Here is a 22,459-nt window from a genome sequence, read left to right as displayed (position 1 = left end):
ATATATTCATAGATCCTTTTCATATTCTCCATCTTTTTCTCAAAAAATAATAAAAAAAAAAACTTTCAGGCATAATCTGTATATATTCAAACCCCTTTATAAGAATACAACTTGGATATGTCAATTATGAAGTCCCACACCAGCCTGCTTGCATTGATGGAAGCTATAGACACTATTATGAGTCTGATCAATTGAAGAATTAAGACACTCAACTGAAAAAAAAAAAACGCTAATATAGTTTAATATATATTATTACATAGAGCTAAAATTAAACTTGTCCCAATTTGTGACATCAGAAATAAGTTCAGTTCGAATGCTCTCTAGTCGAAGGTCAAACTGGTGAGACCAAATCTCCCAATCACAGCGACCGTAATTAAATCAGGCCCATACGTTAGTTCCCGGTACAGCACTAGTTTATACCTTTCCATGTTGCGTAAAGAGTCGGAAATTTTTCCACCAAGCAAATCGGATAGCGCCGGCGGTGGGACACCTAATCTTCCGAGATTCGCAGGGATCTACACTCCAAATGACCTTCCAAACTACCCCCTACCATGCCAAAGTCGCCTTCCCAAATTTCTCATTTCAAGCATTATTATTATTATATATTAAAACTATAATATCGATAAACGAAATGGAATAGACTGATCCAAGAGTCCAAGACCCTTTGGCGACGAATACTGCAGTCCTCCTCCTCTGCCAGCTTCGCCTTGGAAGCCCTGCTCACTCCATCAGGTATTTATCACCCACCATCCCTTGCTGGCTCCATAGGAAGTGCCACCAAAGATCAGAATCACACCAACCTCCCAAGTTCACCATCAGTTCCTTAACCTCAAATATCTTATGTTCTAGAATTGGTTTTTTTCTCCCCTTGAAAGTATAATTAGAGATCTATCTTTTACTTAGGACTTTAATGTTTTGTATGTTTTTGTGTCTTTCTCAAGTGTTTTGGAGGATGAATGTTTTTTTTTTTTTTAGTATATCTAAAAATAACTGATTAGAACAAAAGGTTATGAAAAAGAGCTTATTTTAGTGGGAGATTTGAGGTTTTAGGGTCTTGTCCTCTATGGAATTCTAAGGGGTTTTGTTGCTTTCTACTTTGAAGTCAAATTTAGTAGTAGATGCTAGTTGCAAACGCTACTTGTTTTGGGCAGCGCTGCAACTCTGCAAGTGATTGATTCCCTAATAGATCTAGAACTCTTCTTTCATTAGTTCAATTATACCTCAATAGGGTGCTCTGTTTTGATGACGGAGAGGAAGATGCAGCCTTTGTCCTTTGTGACCAAGAGATTCCTCTTCTTTGTCGTCTCTCTGTCCATCTTCCTCTTGGTTTTCTCTTGCTCCACTCTTCTAAGGTCGAGCAGTGGGTACCTCATACCTGAATCAGTTCTTATGCTAGTGCTTGCCAATAAGACATCAGAGCTCAGCACCCGATTCAGGGATCATAGCTATCATCATCTTGAGTTATTGCCTCCTCCTCCTCCTCCTCCTATGAAATATCGAATCAGTGTTCGACGAAATTCCAATTCTAAGAAGGATGCGAGGGTCTCAGGTGAAGGAAAAAGGAAACGATGTGACTCGAATCAGGCTTTGCTCAAGGTTTATATGTACGACTTACCTCCTGAGTTTCATTTTGGACTGTTGGGTTGGAAGGGGAGAAAAGATCAGATATGGCCGGAAGTTCGTAATCGCATCCCGACCTACCCGGGTGGCTTAAATTTGCAGCACAGTGTAGAATACTGGCTTACATTGGATCTTCTCTCTTCGAATTCTCCGGGTGTCGTCAGGCCTTGCTCGGCAATTAGAGTGATGGATTCGAGCCATGCAGATGCGATCTTTGTGCCATTCTTCTCATCATTGAGCTACAACAGGCATTCTAGGCTCCATGGGAAGGGAAAGGTTGGTCAGAATAAGCTTTTGCAGAAGAAATTGGTGGACTACTTGATGAGCCGTGAGGAGTGGAGGAGAGCGGGTGGAAAGGATCATGTGATTGTAGCCCATCATCCGAACAGCATGTTGGAGGCTCGGAGGAAGCTTGGGTCGGCTATGTTTCTGCTCGCAGATTTTGGGAGATACCCGGTTGAGATTGCGAATCTCAAGAAGGATGTCATTGCTCCTTACATGCATGTAGTGCCTTCAGTTGGCAATGATTCAGCCCCATTTGAAGACCGCCCTATATTGGCCTATTTCCAGGGAGCAATCCTCAGGAAGGATGTAAGTTTCTTTGGAAATAAATTACCTTCTGATCTATTAAGTTTTTTAGAGGCTGTTTTGAACTCTGCCCCTGCTCTTTGTTGGTGTTCAATTAGGAGCGTGAGCTTTTTTGATTGATATATAGTAAGAGTAATATAAGATTACTGATTGAAATGATAAGTTGGGTTTGCTAGCCTAGCCCCTTTTGTAACCACAATATAACTGCAACACCATTGATTTTTTTTCATGCTTATTATGTTTGGTTGTCCGCTCTTGTTTATTTCTATCCATTGCTGATCGGGTAAATAATTTCATTTGGATGGGTGTTGCAGGGTGGCATGATCCGCCAGAAACTCTACAAACTTTTAAAGGATGAGAAAGATGTCCACTTTGCCTACGGAAGTGTTCGGGAGAATGGAATCAGACATGCAGGTCGGGGAATGGCTTCATCAAGATTCTGTCTTAATATAGCAGGAGACACCCCTTCGTCGAATCGCCTCTTTGATGCAATTGTGAGTCAGTGTGTCCCCGTGGTTATAAGCGATGACATCGAGCTGCCTTTTGAGGATGTCCTAGACTATTCGGAGTTCTGCGTCTTTGTACGGGCTTCAGATGCTGTCCAGAAAGGTTTTCTGTTGAATCTACTTAGGGGAATCAAACGAGATGAATGGACTAAAATGTGGGAAAGATTAAAGCAAATTGCACATCATTTTGAGTATCAGTATCCATCCAAGCAGGGAGATGCTGTTCAGATGATCTGGGAGGCACTTGCTCGCAAGATCTCATATGTTCATTTGGAACTTCACAAGGAGAACAGACTCCATCGAGCAGAGCTCATGAACTAAGGAAAATTGGATGCAATTCAGAAGTCCTATACCGCAGCCTTAGGATTAGTCTTTAGAAGGAAAATATACTGATTGGAACCCTTTTGCTGCAGAACTTTCTCTTAGTTAGTCGATAAAGACCTGTAAGAATTTGTGGATAGGTCATAGATTTTCTGTTATAAATTTCAATGCATACCATTGGAACTTACCAAGTAGATTTTTTTCAGCCTCCTGGTGAAAATATACCTTAGATGATAAAAAAATGGAATAGTAAGAAATGTAGCTTGATGGGACAGTGTAATTCTTATCTAGGCGATTAGTTAAAGAATCTTTGGTAGTGAGAATTTCAGTTACCTCAACAGAGCTAACTGGAAAACAAAAGGCAGCTAGCTGAAAAACTTGCAAAAGGTTAATCAATCACTAAACAAACACCCTATAATGACGAACTTCAATTCACATTTAATATATAAACCAAATAAACATTTATGTAAGATAACTACAGATGAGCAGAATAATAAATCATCATGCTATCAAATTCTTTCAAGGCCAACTCTGAAACTGATTGACATCTAGTTTTAGCATTGTATGTCCAAAGAAAATCAGAGAAGATGCATGACAAGATTTTCAGAATTTCACTATGATTTGCAAAAGTAAAGCTGTAATTGTTTGACATACTAAAAGTAATTTTTCATGTTTGTTTCTAAAGAAAATAATCCTTTGGATGAGTAGGATCCAATGTCATCGCTCGCAACCTTCTTCTCATTAATTTGCTTGGACCTCAATAACAAAACATAGATGTTGGCTTATGTGGTCCTTGAAGCATCCTTTCCTTTAATAGCTCTGTACAAATATCTCTATAATAAAACCATTGAATTATGAAACAAGATAGCAAAGACCGACCGACCCACATGAGAAAAGAAAACAAACTCTGAATGCAATAAAACCTAGCAGATTCTTCACATCATGGATACTTCCAAGTTGTCGTTGCTTTGTCCATGGAACTCATGACAAGAAGGAGCTCTGTCAACACCTATTGTGGATGGGATCAGATCCTCTTCGAACTCTTCTTTTGCTGGTTCGATTAGGATCGAATGTAAAAGGTGGCGTTGCAGATTTCTTCTTGGCATCATGGCTAACAACATCAATGTTGGCAAGGATGCGTGGCTTCTTTCCTGCTAGCCAATGTTCTTCCTTCCACCTGAGGAAAAGATCTATGTTTCTCATACCGTAGACCTTCTCTACTTGGAAAGCTAAGAAACCAATACAAATAAGGAGAATAAGAAGCTTTGGAGTGTGAAGGCCCATTGTTCCACCACCTAACCAGAGAGATGAAGTATTTCTTCTTAAACTTGGAAAAAAATACACCGCTCTGAGACTCCGATCCTTGTCTTGATATGCTCCATTCCCTGTAGATATAGGCCTAGTGTTTATCACCTGTTGGGTTCTAAGTCTAAAAGCATAAAGCTAAGTGACTTAAAAACACCTAGAGAATTTTGATTCACTTCAATCATATGCCTGCAAGCCAAGCAAAATTTAAGGCTGTTTTAGAAGGTTCTGACAGGTATAAATAAAGAGATTGGAACACAATTCTTGGGAAGCTAAGTATCTTTCCACTGGTTCCCTAATCTCCCTCCCTCCCTCTCTCCCTCTCTCAGAAAAGCCTTAAAGGAGCGATGTGGGGAATAGGACCCCAGCATACGAAACACTTGCTTTATGCCCCCCTTCCCTTTGATCTTCCTATGCTTTAGAAAATTCCTCTTTGAACCAAGAAGCACTCGTATCCATGCAGCAAAAAACAATAGTACTTAGTTTCTTGTGCTAAATGAGTTTCTTTATGCTTTTCTTTGTTAATCCTGCAACCAAACCTACCTCTTTTTCCTTGTGTTTGTTGGCTCTCAGGCCCCCATTCAAAGTTTCAAAGAGAACCACAGCAAGCTTTCCTGTAATTCTTCCATGTAATTCCCTTGCCCTTTAATTTTCTCCTTTCTCTATGCAGATCATATTCCCCTTTAACTGTTTCTTTATATTTATATTTGTTGCACGTAATCGCATGCAGCTTGAAGGATTCCTAAAGCGCAAGTTCTCTAACTTTATCAGAAACTAAGGAGCTTCCATTGAGCTAAGATGGCTGACTGGTCATGGTCCGAACCAACAGGTAGGTTTGTACTTTTTTAACTTTGTATCAAAGCAAAAGAGCAACAGCGGCTGTTGCTGCTTTCCAAGGCTTGCTCTGTGCCACTAAACCTTATCTGGGAAGGTATACTTGTACCATTGGAAATATATGGAGTAGAGAATGCCAAAAAAAATACCTACTGAAAATTTATCACCTCAATAAAAACTTAGGCTTGCACCAAAAAACTTTGAAGGCTTGACAGAAATTTTATACATTGTGCATTTTTAAGTAAAATGTATGTCTGTGCTAAATTTTCAAATACAAGCTTGATGTCATGCATCAGGTCTAATTGAGTTGGAGATGAGTAAGACTATCTGCAAAGAGAGTAATTGAAATTACCATATGTACAAAATTTGCATCAACACTCGATATTCAGTATGCACAACTCATATGCACTTCATAAATTCTTTGATAGAAGGAAAGAGGTGGGTCTATCATGTACGATAACATTCTCTACGTACTTATTAGACAAGCATGCAGATTTCCAGAAATTAAATAGAATGAGTGTGCAAATCCAAATCCTGCAGTGCACATGTGTGTGTGTGAGAGAGAGAGTTTAAGAAAACAGGTGACTGCATACGGCTGCTTTACTTTTTATGTGTTTTGGTACTTGACATTTACTTCTATTAAGGTTCAAGGAAGCCCAGAAGATTGTGATCATTGTAGGAGGGTTAGTAAAATAAAGATGGATGAAGGAACAAAAATAAAACAGAGGGGCTACCAAGGAATTTTCATGATTCGGCCTTCTCTTTGGAGCAGTTCTTTTTGAATTAGGAGGAATTTTTCTAACACTTCTTCAAAGCAATCTCCTTCCCCTTTGGACCAGACTAGCAAAGAACTTTAGGGCTCCAGTTCGATATTTTTGAATTAAAACCTGGAGGAAAAGAAGTGAGCAACCCAAGTTAAGTTGATATCAGCTAAGCCAGTCTAGAGGTGGTTAAAACTTTGGGAACAGAATAAAGTTCATACAGACAGGAAGCTGGCATTGGAATTCAGTCTAGGGTTTTAGAAAACATACAACATCCAAAAGGCTCCATGCATGCCTTGAGGTGTTGCCTGTACGTAAATCACCATAATCTCATCTTTGAATTTCCAAAACTTGTAAGGTTTGCAATAAAAGAATATATAATAAAGTCTACAAATTATCCTCCGAACTATGGATTACTTTCAATGAATCAACTCATCCAGAAAAAAAAGCCCTTAATATGAAAGCCATTTTTCTGAAACTACAAGGGCAACTCATAAGAGCCATATTTATTTGAATCTGTGAAGCCATGCAATTTGCCAAGATTACATTGAACCATGCAATTTCCCTAGAATAATGTCATATATTACAACTGTTTGTCCAATCTGTTGTGCAAAGTTGGGAAGTTCCTTCTGCAGAAATATGTGCACCTCTCCCTTTTCACCAATTTGATCCATCTGCCACGAGGCACATAAGCATATGTTACAATAGAAAATATTGAAAGATCAAAAAAACTCATAAAATGGCATTCAAATGCCATGGTATTCCACCTGTAAACTCTACTTATAAATTGTCATCCATACAAGTAATCAATCACCCAAATCATGAAGATAGTGAGTAATAATAATTCATGAAGAGAAGGACATGATTGATTTAGAGCACAAGAATTGAGCTTTTTTCTCCTTGCATCGTAAGATTTGGAGCTGCAGAAAAAGACAGAAGGTGAAGAACAGTTTAAGAAGCCGATGCATTTGTTAATTACTCAAGTTACAGTGTTATCAACAGATTCACTTCTCAATAGCATCAGGCATTTCCTTACAACAAATGAAGTTCTTAATGAATAAATAAATTAAAGGAAAACAGAGATAATAGCAACAAAAATTTCTGTGAATTTTTTGAGAGAATCTCAAGAGCAACTTCCATAATAACGAAGATCACAAATCCAGGCGACTCCAGATCAAATTTAATGCTGCAACTTCTCGAGGATAAAATACACAGATGGAATGCAAGTGCTGCCCTATTTCTTTTAAGTAATATCTCCCGTTCCATTTAGAACTTTGAGAATGCATAACTGCAGCTTCCCACCATGTGTCATGACACCTGTGCCCAAGGAATGTTTACTTTCAGAATTCAGAGCTGAAGCATTGCTCATCAGAGCCATTGCAAGATTTAATTTCACAATAGAGCTCTATATCCCCTGCTATGAGTATCTCAAATATCCAAGAGGATGCAATGGAGACTAATTGAACACATGTTCGTGCATCTTGCCTAAAAAGCTAATGTGACAGATCTTTGCAGATTACTTTTTTTTCTGGAAAGTTTGTCACCCATAATAGGATGTTCTCATGTTAATGCTATGTGCTCCAAACCAAAAAAAAAAAAATCTTACCCTAAAAGAATTTCATTTTTAATCAAGTTGGAACTCCCGCATCAACAAAGATCAACCCTGCTTATCGGCATATTTAACACTGAGAAGTACAGAAAAGAAAAGCTGACATGCAAAAACAAGATTCTTATCATGTTGTGGTGCAATAGAAATTGAACTTTTCAGTATACTTGTTGTCCCCCCTTATTTTGCTCCATCAGCCTTCCCACCAGCAACATATCATCCTACTTCCCTGCTACAGCAAGATATCCTAAATGAATGCTTCCACGTGTAATATTTCAGATTTCTGTCCTGCTAAACAGAAACAGGCTCTTTTTTGGCCTGTTAAGGACAAAAGAGGTTGATGAAGTTTGTTTTAGATAAAAGTTATGTATATGAAGTTTGCTTTACATAAAAGTTATGTATATGGAGTGTACAAGATCAAATCAATAGTTACAGGTGAGATATTATAACATGGTAGGTTTTTCAGTTAAACATCAATTCTAAATCTATGCATTATCATCTGTTATTTTCTTTTAGCCTATTGTTAAATTTCAGCAGATATTAATGTAGATTATAAGAAATCTTTGGTGTATTGTTAGGAATAAACTAAATATTCGTAAATGCATACACGTTACAACTTACATTGAAAATTTTCTTGTGTATCCCATATTTTTGTATTCATTATGAAACATTTTCTTGATAGCCTCTCCTTTTCTATCATTAAATCTAAATTATTATTTTTCAGAATTTAACCGAACCAGCCAACAATATGAAACAAAACAGCCAGAAAAGTCGATTTGTGACTATCTGAAGTAAACATATTAAACTCGGTTGGAGTTGGAAGACAAAAAGCTTCAAGATCACAAAGACTCCTCCGGCTCCATATACCTAACCAGAAAACTGACTTAAAGACCGATCCTCCCTTGAACTCTACAAGCAACCATAAGCATCCTCCAAACCACTAGACTGGGTTTTAAAGGCATTTTATACATAAAGGCCTTTCTCTGGCAAAACTTCATATGTGGAAATAGCACTTTAGATTTAATATGCACAATCTCCCAATTGATGATATAATTGCACTGCATGATTCCATACAGTGTCTACCCACATCAAATAAACTAGTTAAACAAAATATGATCTAGTCCAGCACAAAAGAAGGCGAATCCACAAGATTTCTAGAGCTTACCTTCCCTGATAACTAACGGCATGCCCAAAAATCACTGGATTTCAAACACAGCGCCTCCTTTACACATTTCAAATATGCTTTTGCTCTATCCAAACACCTAGTTCCACATATATATATCTACATAAGAACATTGGACAACAAATATTCCAAGGCTTTTATTCGAATGCTGGCATGGCACTGGCATACAAAATTGTAATTAAAGGTCATATTCCTACTAACGTCCTCTAGAACGATCCAGGCTACATTTTAGGGAAATTTGGATGCCCATTTTGCTACACACAGACTGAATGCTGGGTCAGAGGCTTCTAAGTAAATTCAAAAACAATGACTGGTGAACTCACAAGGTTTGAGAGAAGGATATAACAGTGGGATAAAACAGAGAGATCAGGGACGCCAAAAATACAAAAATCCCAAAAATAAATGAATACAATAAGACCGTTTCTGATAATCAGCATAAGTCACCTTTCAAGTTGATCATGGCATCAGAATGGTTTCCATTTAGCCTAAACGATTTACCACCCCAGCCAACAACTTTACTGTATTATCAGATACCCTGAGAATATCATCCTCATACAGCATAACAGGTATATCCAAATAATATCGAATCCAGATTCTTTATCTAGCTCGAAACAAGTTGATCAGATCGCTTTGTCAGTCTCAGAATTTCTGCTTTTTAAATGACTTTATGCTGTTGCACATAGAAAGGGTAAGAGAAAGAAGACCCCTGTGCATCCCAAACAACTTACAGATATTGCTTCAAGATGCACATCCATAAAACAAGAACAAAATACATGGAGATAACTAATTGCTCAATACTATCAAACATCAGAGTTAAATGGTCCAGCAGGGCTATTTTGAAAAAGAAATGGCAGATTTTTAGGACTAGTTATTTGTCATCACAGAATCTAGCCATAATAAGCTGCAAGCTTAGTAGCAGGAATCTTCTGCTTAGCTAGCGCATCTGCTTCTGAATCTCCCCAGAAACCTGTTCCCACACCTGCAACCTAAGTGTTTTCTTACTAAAAATATTCTCAAGAGGCCCACTTCCCCATATCTGCACCTGAATCTGCACCAGCACCAGCACTTACTCCTGGTAAATAAGGATACAAGTGGTTCAGAGGTGTTACTGTATAAGAAGAAGCATCCTTATGGAGAACATCAACTAATCTCTGTTTTAAGGATGAATAATCAAGTTCACTGATACAATTGATTCTAACAATCTCTCCCTTGAACTGAAGTAAATGAAAGGACTTCTTTTGAGAAGACAAGTTTGACAAGGCCCAACTCACATTCATAAAGTAAATGAAAAGCAAGTACAAAGAGAAGCCCAAGGCCAAGAAAAAACAAAAAAAAATAGAAACTAAGGAGAGCACTAATAAGGAGAATGCAGGGAGAAGTTAAGCGAATAAAGTCTAGCCAAAAATGCAAAACCTAACATTATCAACACCTGAGAACATAACATCCTTTTCTTGGAAAGGACTAGATTTCTAAGCCTGGTGATCAAAGAGACCACCACCAGGGCAATGTGCAAACCTGAAAGCCAGTCTTTTATGACATACAACAGTCTCGAAGAAGCCCAAGATTCACCGAAGAGCTTGGGAGAGGCAGGAGTTTAAGAGGAAGACAATGTTTCCAGACTGACTGAAAAAGGACAAGGAACAAATGGTTGGTGGTCTCATCTTGGAGAGAAAAGCAGGCAAGATGAAGGTTTCTTTTCTGCAGGTAGCAGTGCGGATCTTGTTATTGATGGGTAGCCACAATATGACCTTTGTTTCCTCAGGGGTGATGCAGCCCACAGAGCCTTGGCAAAGAGTTAAAAAACACCAACGGAACAGAACCTTATAAAAAGCAGTTAACAAACAAGCCGGAACAAATAAGGAATTTATATTGCATGATCCTACAAACTATTTGAACATATTTGTTTCCATGCTATAGTGTTTTTGTTTGAAATATCATTCTAAATATCTATACATCATTTCTAAGAACCATTATATTCAATTGTTTGCAATGTGTGACAAAGAACAAGGGATTATATATGATGTTTGGACAGCTGCACAAAAAGAATCACAAGGGTTACGTCAATGCATTTCATTAGCGTCATAAGGTTCATTGATCTTACCCTCCCAATAAAAAATTTCAATGGGGAACAGATATCTAGCAATCTGCTGGACAGAACGGTCTCAAATTTTTCCCCTACAGAAACTATGTTGTGCTGGTTGGTGTCATCTAAACTGTAACTATTGTCTATTAAGAACCATCATAAGTATAATAGACAAGAGAAGATAAAACAGTTTATAATCAAGTCCTTAGGAGAGGAAAAGAAACAGACTGAAGAATAATAACAATATGAATCAATGAGGAAATATTAAAAGCTGATAGCCAATGTCTGTTAATATAAACCGAGCAATTTGGTTGCCCTATTTGGCACATTTTATTCTTTTCCCTTTTCAAAGGGAACAAATAGTGAAAGAATGGAGAAAATAGTGAAAGAATGAATCACCTATTAATTTCACAAGCTTGGATATGCACAAATAGACAGATGGAGGATTTTGGGTGCTCATCGAATGCTTGTCTCCTCTAAGACCAAAGGCAGCTCCAAGCTCTGATTACCTCTTTGGACCTTCAGCACAACTTTATCTCCAACATTATAGTCATCCAGAATCTTTGATAGATCTGCTTTACTTCTAATCTGCCCGGGTAAATGTTGTTAAATTTTTGTCAGAAAGTTATATCCCATCTTTTCTAATATCTGAAAAACAGTATTACTGCCATAAATTCCCTGAAAAAAGCTGATCTGGAAGAACAAATACTTACAGGCTTATCATCTACTGCAACGATGACATCCCCGAGAATTATGTTACCAGCAAAACCTCTTGTAGTAGGAAGCAAACCTACTTTGGCTGCAACACTGTTCCCCATAACCTAGCATACAGTATTGAAATGGTGCAACAGAATGACTATCTAATTTGACAAAGTAGATTGATTATCTAATTAAGAAACCTGTTAATTTCTCCTTTCAGATTATTAATGGTGTCTCAGGATACGTCAGTGAAACAGCATAGAGCCATTCAACTCACTATACCTGCAGTACAAGGGCTCCTTTCTGAACATTTAGTTGATTAGCGACCAGATTTGAAGCTATTTCCACATTCAAACCAGCACGCACAACCTTAAAAGAAGAGGAAGCAAAGAGAGCATAACAAAATAATAAATCAAAATGTCCTTGATATCAGATTTGATACAATAGATTATAAACCCCAAAAAACCAGGATGTTAGTTAAGTGAATGGTGCTTCTGGGGAGATAGTCCTATCCTTCTCAGGTAAGTCTTACTTCATAACTGGTTCTTAAACAAAAATAATAATTATGAACTGGAAAGCATCTTTGAGATCTTTAACTATATCTCTATCCAAGTATCCTTCAGTTTCCTCCCACCTCTTTTCCAGCTTCAATCTGAATCCAAGACCCTCATCACTAGGTTGATCCCTCAACTAGTTAAACCTTACAAAAATTTCCTCTTTCTTATCATCAACCACTGCCACTCTTGCACTTCTTCCAACATAATCATATTCTTAGACAGTTATACAACACTTCAAAGTTCAAACAAATGGTATCAAAAAAAAGAAGAATGAGTGCATAAATGAAAGAAACATATGCTTGTAAATCTGAGCCTGAAAGGATCAGGAGTTGGTATAGTAACAATAAAAGGTTCAAGATTTAAACTAAATTTCCCCACATAAAGTCAGCTTGAATTTTCAAACTGACTGCTCAAAACAGAGTACCGAGCATGTATAAGCAACTGATATGAAATTTATGTTTTGCTAAAAACCTTGTTTGATTTCTAAATTCTCTGAGCCATTCAAGTTGGCAAATCCCAATATTCTGTCAAATCAAATTGATCCTCAGTAGTTTGATGTTTCTTAGATGGATGAATTTTGCCATATGTATGACTATATTCCTCTAAGAAAGAAAGGGCATCTACTCAAGTCCAAAATCAATAATAGGGCATCCAAATCAAAAATCCACACCATTGATCATAACCTATACTAAATCATAGAAGTCAAATATTACATGTTTTGATAGTCTCTAACGGACCAAGGTCCGCTGTATCGACCATACCGACGTACCGGTGGGCACCGGTACCGGTACCATACCGAACCGAACCGGTACTGTACCGGTTCGGCTGGTTCGGGCCAAAAGCCAAAAAAAATTTGAGGTCGATACAAGCCGGTCGGTACGGCCGGTATCGGTTCGGTATGGGCCGGTACGGGCCGGTACTAGGCCGGTACCGATCAGTACGAGTTGCAAATAGTCGGAACCGAAAAATATAGCTGTACCGTACCGGTACGTACCGGCTCATACCGATCCGTACCGATCGGTACGGCAGACCATGCTCTAACCTATGCATCATGTGGATACAAAAATGAACGGTTTTCATTGTGCTACAGTGCTAAAATACATAATATAGACATTTAAATTGGCAATCCATCTTATGGATATGATCTACACATGATAAAATATATAGATTGAAAATCAATATATTTTAATGCTTAGATCACAGAGAAATAGGATCTCACATCATTTTAACCATTCATGTTTGCACCCATTTGATGCGGAGATTAGAGATTATCAAAACACGTGATTTTTTGCCTCTAGGCATTTTTAAAGATGTAGATCATGATCAACAGAGTAGATCTTTCATTTAGATGCCCCACTATTGATTTTGTACTCGAGAGAAGTGGACACCCTCTCTTCCAAAGAGGAGCATAGTCCATCTCTCTCTATCTATATATTCATATATATACGCATACATTATAATATATATACATACACATATACATACATAGAGAGAGAGAGAGAAAGAGAGAGAATTAGTCCAGGATACAATCAAGTGCATTTGGCCCCAAATGCTTCCAGACGATTGACCTTTCAAAATAAAAATCAACATCACTGAACATGATCTATGGTGCATAAAATGCCTAGAAACAAAAGAAACACAGTTTTGGTATCTTTTACCTATTTATCAAATCGATGAAAAATGAACAATTTTAATGGTATATGATGCCATGCTTTATTTGATCTATAGTCTAAAAGCATCCAAATCAGCTGAAATTGACCTGCATATATTTTAAAGTATTTAGATTAAGATCAATGGTTTAGATTCGTAAATAGTGTATAACATACTTCAGTTCACTAGCTATATTGCTGCCATTCATTTGTGCTTGCTTGATTCATAGGCAAGAGACCTCCAAAATAAATATTTTTAATCCCTAGGAAAAATTATACCATGTACCATGATCAACGATGTCGATTGTTATTTTGAGAGGTGCTCATTGATTTCTACTAGGAAACATTAGAGCCCACATACACTCAAGTACATCCTAGTCTAACTCCATACTACATACATATACATATACAGATATATATGCACATATATGCATAAACATATAAATACATATATGTCCATATCTAAGGATGTTGCAAGAAACCAAGGTTTCAAATTCTCCCTATCAAGGTTCGCCGTACCGATACCAAACCCCGTACTGGTGCCGCACTAGTATAGGCGTACCGAGTGTCGGTACAGTATGGTATGCGGTACGCCAGGCGTACCGATATTGGCGTACCGATACCGATACCCATCGGTACGGATACGATACGCTCGGTACCGATCAGTACCGACCGGTACAGCATACCATGCTCCCTATACTCATGCACTATTCACATACATGTATGTTATGAGACATTGTACGCCCCCCCATAACTACTCATCGTTTGCCAAGCTAGTTAATACACCCAAGCTGATATGGGTTGATAGCATGTGATACAAGGTCAGTATGGTATGGTCGAAATTTGATAGCTTGTGAGATGTTAATCAGTAGAAACACAAGGACATGAAATCAATTGAGAAAAAAATGATAAGATACATAAGTTAAACATACTTTGCCAAACTGAATTAACTGAGGTACTATCTTAAGTACAGTTGAAGATGGGATGGCAAAGCCAACACCAGCAGATGTGCCTGTAACAATAAAGTAATTTTATTATAATGATCTTTAGCAAGTTGACAAGATAATGGTTAGAGGAAAACTGTAAATGTATGACAAATAGTATTTTACGCAAATAAGATCAAGCATGCACCATATTAGAATATTTTTGCTTCAAACTCCTCATATATCATTATATTACATATAAAGCTTTTATGCTAACAAACCAGACACTAGCTATAAACCTTGAAAATGAAGAGATCAGGATTCAATCAAGTACTTGGAAATAAAAAAATAAGGAGAATGAACGTACACATGGAAAACTATATAGCAGGCGAAGTTCTAAACTGTACTCTTTCCATCAGATATGCAGGCAAACTACCTTTATCTCTGATCTTTTTTTGGAAGAAAAAAAAATAAATATTCAATCAACTGGGACCAGTTGCACCCAAGTGCAAACCCTAACTTGATGTCTACAATTGTTCAAAGTGGTTACAAAGTGCTTACATCTGATGACAACTGCTGAAAGTTTCAAGGAGAAAAGACAGTGATCCTGGCTAAAAAATCAAAATACAGGGCGCAGCAAGCTATGGATGTGACTGATTACTTTAAGATGAAAAGAAAATACTACACCAAACCTAATAAAAAACAACAATGGGGGCTAATGTTCTACGGACATTACATATCTGAGAGCAAATACATTTTCATGTAATTCACTGTGAACAAAAAAGTGAAAGAATAACTTTGTCACTTAACTAGCACATCTGATGGTGGAATAGTTTGTAGTTTTCTTTTCTGGATGCATTTAATGCACTAATAAATGACAAAAGTACTCTTTAGCCTTTTCCATACTATGTGGACAAGGTCCAAACTGCTCTGATCAGTCACCTCCATGTGTGGAACTCAAAATACACCAAATGTGCATGTGTGCTTACATGCATGTGCATCATATGCAGGTGTATGTGCCCGCACATCTGTGTGAGAAAAAGAAATTTGCTTAGGTTTCTCCATGGAACTCCATAAAAGGCATTAGGGACTTCGGACAACATAAGAAGATAGTCAGATCTGTGAAAACATTGCACCAGCCATCTGACAGTTCTGCACAGGTTCGTACTACTAATATCTTCAGGAGAACTTTTTCCTTACCATACAGATTGCAAGCAATGAATTTTCTGTTCGAAAACTTCCATTTTATGTAAACTGAGAATTTTCAAAGGTACATTTACAATTGCTCATAAGGACAATATGCTTAATCATATAGTTCTCACAGCTTAAAATGAACAGCAAGAAATACATAATCTTAAATGCAGGATGCACTGTTTGCCTTTTTATAATTGAAACCATACAGAAATGATGCAAAAAATAATGAAGTTTACCTGTCTGCGTAAATATTGCTGTGTTAATTCCAATCAGATTTCCTTTGGAGTCTAGCAAAGGACCACCGCTGCCAAATGTCCAATTCAATATAAGAAAGTGTCTTTGATGGCATAATATTTCCTTTTCTACATGCTAGCATGGGATCTATTTTTCTCCTTCAAAATATAATGATCAATGTCTTCAAAATATAACGGCATCTGGTCTTCTTCAAAATATCTGATCTTTCCAATCCATCTATTTTTGTTAGTGTTGCAATACCTTTATCATGCCTCCTACAGATGTTTCCTTTTTCCAAAAAAAAAGACATAGATGTCTTTTCTAGAAAGGACAAAAATGGCACATTTCTTTTTTAGAAAGTCTGTAATCAGAAAATAGTTTGACATCAAGCATCTCACCATGACTATGAGGGTCATAGAAAGCAATCATGTCACACTTTTTAACACAACATGCAGTCTGGTTAGCATGTCCATGGAGATACCACTGATTTTTAAAAACAAATAAAATGGCATGATTTTTTATTTTTCAAAGGAGGAGTTTTTGAATGGACTAAAGTGAATATTAGAAGAGTTGTTCACTGGATATATAAATTCATTGGCATTATGATTCTTCAGAGGTTAATCGTGATTGGCACCATTACTCAGTGCACTTATTCAGAAGGTTTTTATGACGACACAACAATAGGTCCATAGTAACACTTCATTTTTCCCAAGTGAAAATAGTAACACATTGTTAGTCCATGTAGTACATGCATAACGGGCCACCTCAGTTATTTATTTCACTAAATAATGGTCACGAGTTTCTGATAATATTTTTTAAGATAGAACATCTAATAATGATAATGACACAGTGTGGGAATTATACTTATGAAACCAGATGGTAAATTAAGCTAGATTTGCACAACACTTAAATGGAAAGAAGCATTTGAATTCTAATTCACACATTCAGTCATTCACTCATGTAAAACAATTACACTAAAATTGTCATAAAAAAAGGAACATTTTAAGGCACCACATCATATCATTTGCTTAAAACTCCTTTCCTAGGTTTAACAGTCGCATGGTGATTTAAAAATCCAAGATGGTCACATGGTAGCTATTTGAAAACTCACTCCATAATGAAGCCAGATCTCACAAAAATAAATAAATAAATAGTAAACTGCCGTTGAAATCTTAAAAGGCCATTGCTGGAATTGATGGATAGTAGCACACTTTGATGATCATTCCATGATTCAATGGAAAATTAGCAGCTTAGTTTCCTAAGATATTTTCGACAAATGCATAACCATTGAACAGTGCAAATCGGTACAACACTCCAATTTAGTACAATACTCATTCAATTCAAACCACTGAACCTTTAATCCAATCCTGGATACCTACTACGACGATGACAGATCTATGACCTTATCAATGGCAAACAAACTGATATTTTTCCTAAATACAGAACCAGACATGTAAAAAGTGGATCAAGTCGAGCAACATCAACAATCAGATTTCACAAACATAAAAGAAGCAATTGACAATTAATCAGCAGTATGAACTAAAAAGTTGCAAAAGAGTAGTTTTGTCTCAGTATTTTAACTAATAAGGATCAGAAATCTAAGTAAAAATCTAGAGAATCTTTCTTGGCAATAAATCCTTTTAAATGTAATCTACAATAAGACAACTTTACTACAAGGACTGAGAAAGCTGGTGAACAAACCTATTCCCAGGATTAATGGCTGCATCAGTCTGAATACCACCTCCAATTGTTACTCCAGTTTGACTGAAAATATCTCGATTTAATCCACTAATAACCCCAACAGTTAAAGTATGATCAAAGCCAAAGGGATTTCCAATTGCTAAACATTGCTGGCCAACTTTTAGAGCAGATGATTGCCCCACTTTAATTGACTTCAGAAGGTCTGCAGAAGCTTCCACCTATTACATAATTATGGCATCACATGATAGACAAATTATGTCAATCAAAGATGTTACTCTTATTGCCGAAGCAGGAAATGGGAAAAAAAGACTGGATTCTACTTAGATGATTACAAAGTAACCCAGTAAAACGTCATAAGAATCATCAATTTTAATAGTAAGAAGAATAGGAATTTTTCTGACTTTGGAACAGAACATGGCCGACATTAACTGAAACTATGGTGAAAAAAATATCTCATAAACGTCATTATATGGATGTTTTACAAGTTCATTGCAGTTAGTAATAATTATCTAGATTGTGTAAGCATAGCAGAAGACTACACATACATTGAAGCCTGCAAAGCATATTGGTCATCTTGTAACTACTAAATAAAAATTGTTTAATTCCCACCAAATGATATGGATAAGTACTATTGCACTGTTGAGCATACAGATGCGCAAGTCATACTTAATTATTTCAGAAAATTGTTTATATCTTTTCAAGTGATATGAATGAATAAAAAAAATCGTTATTGAACATAATGCATAAGTCATACAGAATATTGCAATATTTTTTACATCCTATCAAGTGGTATGAACGAATAACAATTTCATTATTGAACATATAGAAGAGTATAGTTCACCATCAGCAAAGATAGCATCCGCAAAGACAAAGCGAAATAAATTGTTACAATAGTATGGAAGGTAAAAATTTGGTTAAAACACACGAGCACGAATTGTGCAGGAAGCTGGCTTTGTTTGGATGAATTAATAGACTAGGATATTTGCAATCCTGAAGTCTTGATAATAGACAAAGCCTACAGAACTTGGATTAGCATAGAATTGTGAGGAAAAAAAAAGAAGGATGACTAGGAAAAAAATCTACCTTCAACACAGCAAGATCCTTAGCACGGTCTGCACCGATCAACTTACCCTCAAAATTTTTTTGTACCCTTTCAAATATCATAAACCATGAGAAAACAGATGTCAAATTTTAATATTACATGCATACAATAACTTGAGATGATAATCACCCATCAGAAGCCAGGATGTTCACACGTGCAACAACTTGACCAGGGCTTGGATTCTTCGAAAGAGCATTTCCAACCACTAGAAAGAAAAATGATAACAAGCAGAATTAAACTAACAGATCAAATAAAAAGACATCCAATTTTTTTGGAAAAAAGTTATAGTAAAATTAACCATTTGACATAATATAAGATGTCAATTCGAAAATAACCCACTCATCCACACACATCAAATGCAAGTAGCAGCTTAAAAAAGAAATATGGAATCGCTCAGATAGAGATATATGGTGTCAAGTTAGATATATTTCATATGGCCAAACACACACTTAACCTGTCAGCTCTTACCATGGTAATTTGTCACAATGTGTCCATCATTATCCCAAACTACACCAGAACCATTTCCTTCAGGAACCTGCGTATTATATGTTCAGAGAATAATTTCCATCATAGAAGGCACTGAACATAAGAATATGGAAAATTATGTCTCCACTTGATGATGAAACATGTTTTCAAGGGTCAACACTGTTAATGAAGCCCTAAGCATCTATCAATTTGTAGTAACTTTATATTTATTCTGGTGATGCATTTTTCGATAGTTCATTAAATATTCAACAAGTAATATGAGAAAATCGTATCGCATACCTCGACAACACCAGTTACGTTAAGCTGAGGGCGTAATGTTACATCAAAGATGTTGACAACAGAGTAAGTGTTTCTCTCAAAAAGTTCTACAATCCTTTCCTGCCAAGTGGACATTGAGCAATATTTTTGCTAAATAGATACAAAGCAAGAACATAGCGAACTGCTCATCGAACACCAAACAACCTAGGGAGATACGAATGATACAAACCTCAGAAGGAAAGAGTGGCCCTGAGGGCAAAATGCGAGGAGTTACATCTTGGACTGTGACAGATGGGTCACCCAAAGCAACAGCTGTAAATGCAAAATTTTTGAAAATGATCAAAAACAGTGTTGCAAGCACTGAATGCGTTGAACTTCAGTGTGCAATGCGCATGGCTTCAAACTCGTGCATGTTCCATGAAACTACATGGTCAGGTTTTTAACATTAGGTGGATTCGCGTGCAAAGGTAAAATCAAATATTGAGACAACAATACAAAAAAGAAGAATTTGAGCATTAAGTTTACCATAACCTAAATAATCTAGAGTACCATACTTAATAAACAAAAGTATGATCCATCAAAATATAATAACTTAAGTAATGATGTACTTTAGAAAGGAAGATTTTTAATAATGAAGTTGCTGAAGTTAAAGAAATGCAACTCATAATTATATTATCCCTTACAACCCCACAGCACCAATTACCCAACCACTCCAGAAAGCTGGAAAAGTCATCAAAAAACAGGAAAGGCAAATGCTGGATAATAACTTGAAAGAAGATATATTTGACACTCTCGTTACAAAAAGGAGTTAATGTGACAAATAGGAAGATGAATGAAGAGATTCCCACTTTAATTGAGACTGCACTGGAACTTAATAAAACACAAGTGCACATGCATGTGCATACATGCAACTTCTTTTCTCCATTTTTTTTTTTTTTGGTGGGGGGGGGTGGGGTGTAGGTTTTTAAGACATTGAACCAGTAAAATCAGTTTCTAGCCTACAAAAATTTCATTGGTTAAAGAAAAAAAGTGCCAAACAGTCCGAACCTGTGAAGTACCTTGAAGAATGGAAGCAGAGACATATGGCTGGACTAGCAAACAGCATACGCCTTGTTGTCCAAGGAATGATCTGGCTCAGCATTTTTCCTAAGTTAATAGTCTGGTTACCAACTGGCCTAGCACATACAAAAAATTTTATATAACAAAATATATCAGTGAGGACATAGAATGGATAAAAAATAGAATACTCTTACCTATGGAAATCCCAACCAGGCACAAACAATTAAACAGACTTTGATATGTGCATGAACATGCTTGCATTTGTGAAATTTTAACTGCTTGCTCATGTACTTACTTACATGAGTAACCATATATCAATATTAGATGGCATAATGAGAAGGTTGTTTAAATTGTAATTATGTTGTATATTTATGATGTTATTGCACGGTACTGCATTTTGACATGATAAGATTGTGATAGATTTCTAATAACCCACTGGCTTATTTGCTCTTAGCTGACCCAAGTCAAACAAGATAAACCTTGTTGGTTGTGGATTTTATTTATCTTAAATACTGTTGGTGAGTGAAAGTTGAACCCATGAACAATAGAAGAGACTGAAAATCTATATGAGCAATCCAGAGCCTTAATTTATCAACCAACAAGACTCATGTGAGTATCCAGTATCTGAGAACAGGCGCATTTGTGAACAAATCAACCAACTGAAATGAGAGGTGCATCATGGTAAAATAATCAATTTAGCACCTTATTTTCTAAGATGAACTCAATTTTTGAAACAATTTATACCTTATATTTACTAATGTATCATCTACTTCTTGTCTAATCTAAGAGAAAGATGACATTTGCACCAAATGGTGAGCACTAACAGGAGGGAATAACAACTGATAAAAAATTCGAATCGCCTTTAAGTTAATCCGGAACAGAACTCAAGACCAAAAGATTAAAAGCTCTTTTTTTTTGACTGAAAGGGAAGCAAAAGCCACCCGCTTTTATTGCCTTAGGAAAAATTGATTAAAAGCAAATTCAAATCTAATCTCTAAAACTTTGAAAAGAGATGACCTTGGAACTGATTGGGAGTCGCAAGAAGTTTCATCGACGCTAGAATCAAAGGAAGTGCTTCTCTGAGAGCAGATTGACGAGATGCTATCCGAGAAGATCTTTCGGCGGCCGAAATGGCTCGGAGCTCGGCGGCCCTGAGGTTGCGGCGAAGGATTACAAGCCAAGACGTGCATTTCTTGAGGAAATCCAGCTCGGTTACAGGAGCGGAGAGAAAAGGAAGAATCGGAGATAAGGGTTAGGGTTTCGAGAGGATCCGGTGAGTGATTGGAGGGGAAGCTCTCGGCGCGGGAGAGTAGAGCGTGCGTGTGGCCTCGGAGAGGCTGGTGGGGAATAAGATATGTTGAGGGCTTCTTCGTATAATTAAACTATCGAGGGAGGTTTGTTAATTTTTTCACTCATACTCGTGGAGGGAAATATATATTGTTAAGGGCTTTTTCGTATAAATCAATTAAGGAGGGCGAGACCCAAGGGAGAGTGGGGGGATTTTTTTTTTTTTTCGCATTTAGCCTCCTGGAGGCAGCGGTTGGAAACAAACAAAAAAAAAGGTTTTCTCGTCTACATAAACGAGAAAAGGATATACTTCTTTTTTTAATTTTATTTGGCGCACTCCCCCAATCCCTATAGTAATTGCAGCAAAGTTTTGCATACATTGTATATTTAGGAATAAATAATGGACTTAAAAAAATAATATATAATTAAGCCCTTATTTTGCATGTTTTGTGTAGAGAGTAGAGACGAGCGGCAGCCGCGGAGCATGAAGGCTGAATTGTTTG

The 22,459-nt window shown here is 36.9% G+C and overlaps 2 protein-coding genes and 1 long non-coding RNA gene across 8 annotated transcripts; 2 read left to right on the top strand and 1 right to left on the bottom strand.

The window, feature by feature from the left end:
* The first annotated feature begins 548 nt into the window (after positions 1–548).
* On the top strand, positions 549–5,372 carry LOC120111001 (uncharacterized). The gene is made up of 3 exons (XR_005512147.3): positions 549–732; positions 4,914–4,969; positions 5,071–5,372. It is a non-coding gene; the product is annotated as an uncharacterized LOC120111001 (long non-coding RNA).
* On the top strand, positions 729–3,229 carry LOC120111000 (putative arabinosyltransferase ARAD1). The gene is made up of 2 exons (XM_039127247.3): positions 729–2,211; positions 2,523–3,229. Exons 1-2 carry the CDS (start codon positions 1,243–1,245, stop codon positions 3,033–3,035), a joined length of 1,482 nt encoding a protein of 493 aa, XP_038983175.3. The 5' UTR covers positions 729–1,242; the 3' UTR covers positions 3,036–3,229.
* An 886-nt stretch (positions 5,373–6,258) lies between the features above and the next one.
* Positions 6,259–22,012, bottom strand: DEG8 (Trypsin family protein with PDZ domain-containing protein). Of its 6 annotated transcripts, XM_088701591.1 has the most exons (16): positions 21,687–22,011; positions 20,658–20,785; positions 19,840–19,922; positions 19,632–19,730; positions 19,335–19,401; positions 18,996–19,071; positions 18,848–18,914; positions 17,765–17,982; positions 16,066–16,133; positions 14,645–14,724; positions 11,789–11,875; positions 11,521–11,628; positions 11,207–11,395; positions 8,707–8,803; positions 6,703–7,252; positions 6,259–6,609 (listed from the first exon to the last, which is right to left on the bottom strand). In XM_088701591.1, the coding sequence occupies exons 1-13, from the start codon at positions 21,857–21,859 to the stop codon at positions 11,264–11,266; spliced, it is 1,386 nt and encodes a 461-aa protein (XP_088557717.1). In that variant the 5' UTR covers positions 21,860–22,011; the 3' UTR covers positions 6,259–6,609; positions 6,703–7,252; positions 8,707–8,803; positions 11,207–11,263. The 6 variants fall into 6 exon arrangements, with proteins under 6 accessions (XP_088557717.1, XP_008784264.3, XP_088557718.1 ...); XM_008786042.5 differs by lacking the exon at positions 8,707–8,803; XM_088701592.1 differs by lacking the exon at positions 8,707–8,803 and having other exon boundaries at positions 20,658–20,780; positions 21,687–21,864.
* Between the last annotated feature and the right edge of the window lie 447 nt (positions 22,013–22,459).

This window comes from Phoenix dactylifera, chromosome 7 (assembly GCF_051530095.1).
Source record: "Phoenix dactylifera cultivar Ajwa chromosome 7, Ajwa_hap1_PhDact_Kaust_v1.1, whole genome shotgun sequence".
NCBI classification, from domain to species: Eukaryota; Viridiplantae; Streptophyta; class Magnoliopsida; order Arecales; family Arecaceae; genus Phoenix; species Phoenix dactylifera.
This window is presented reverse-complemented; position numbering and strand designations above follow the sequence as displayed.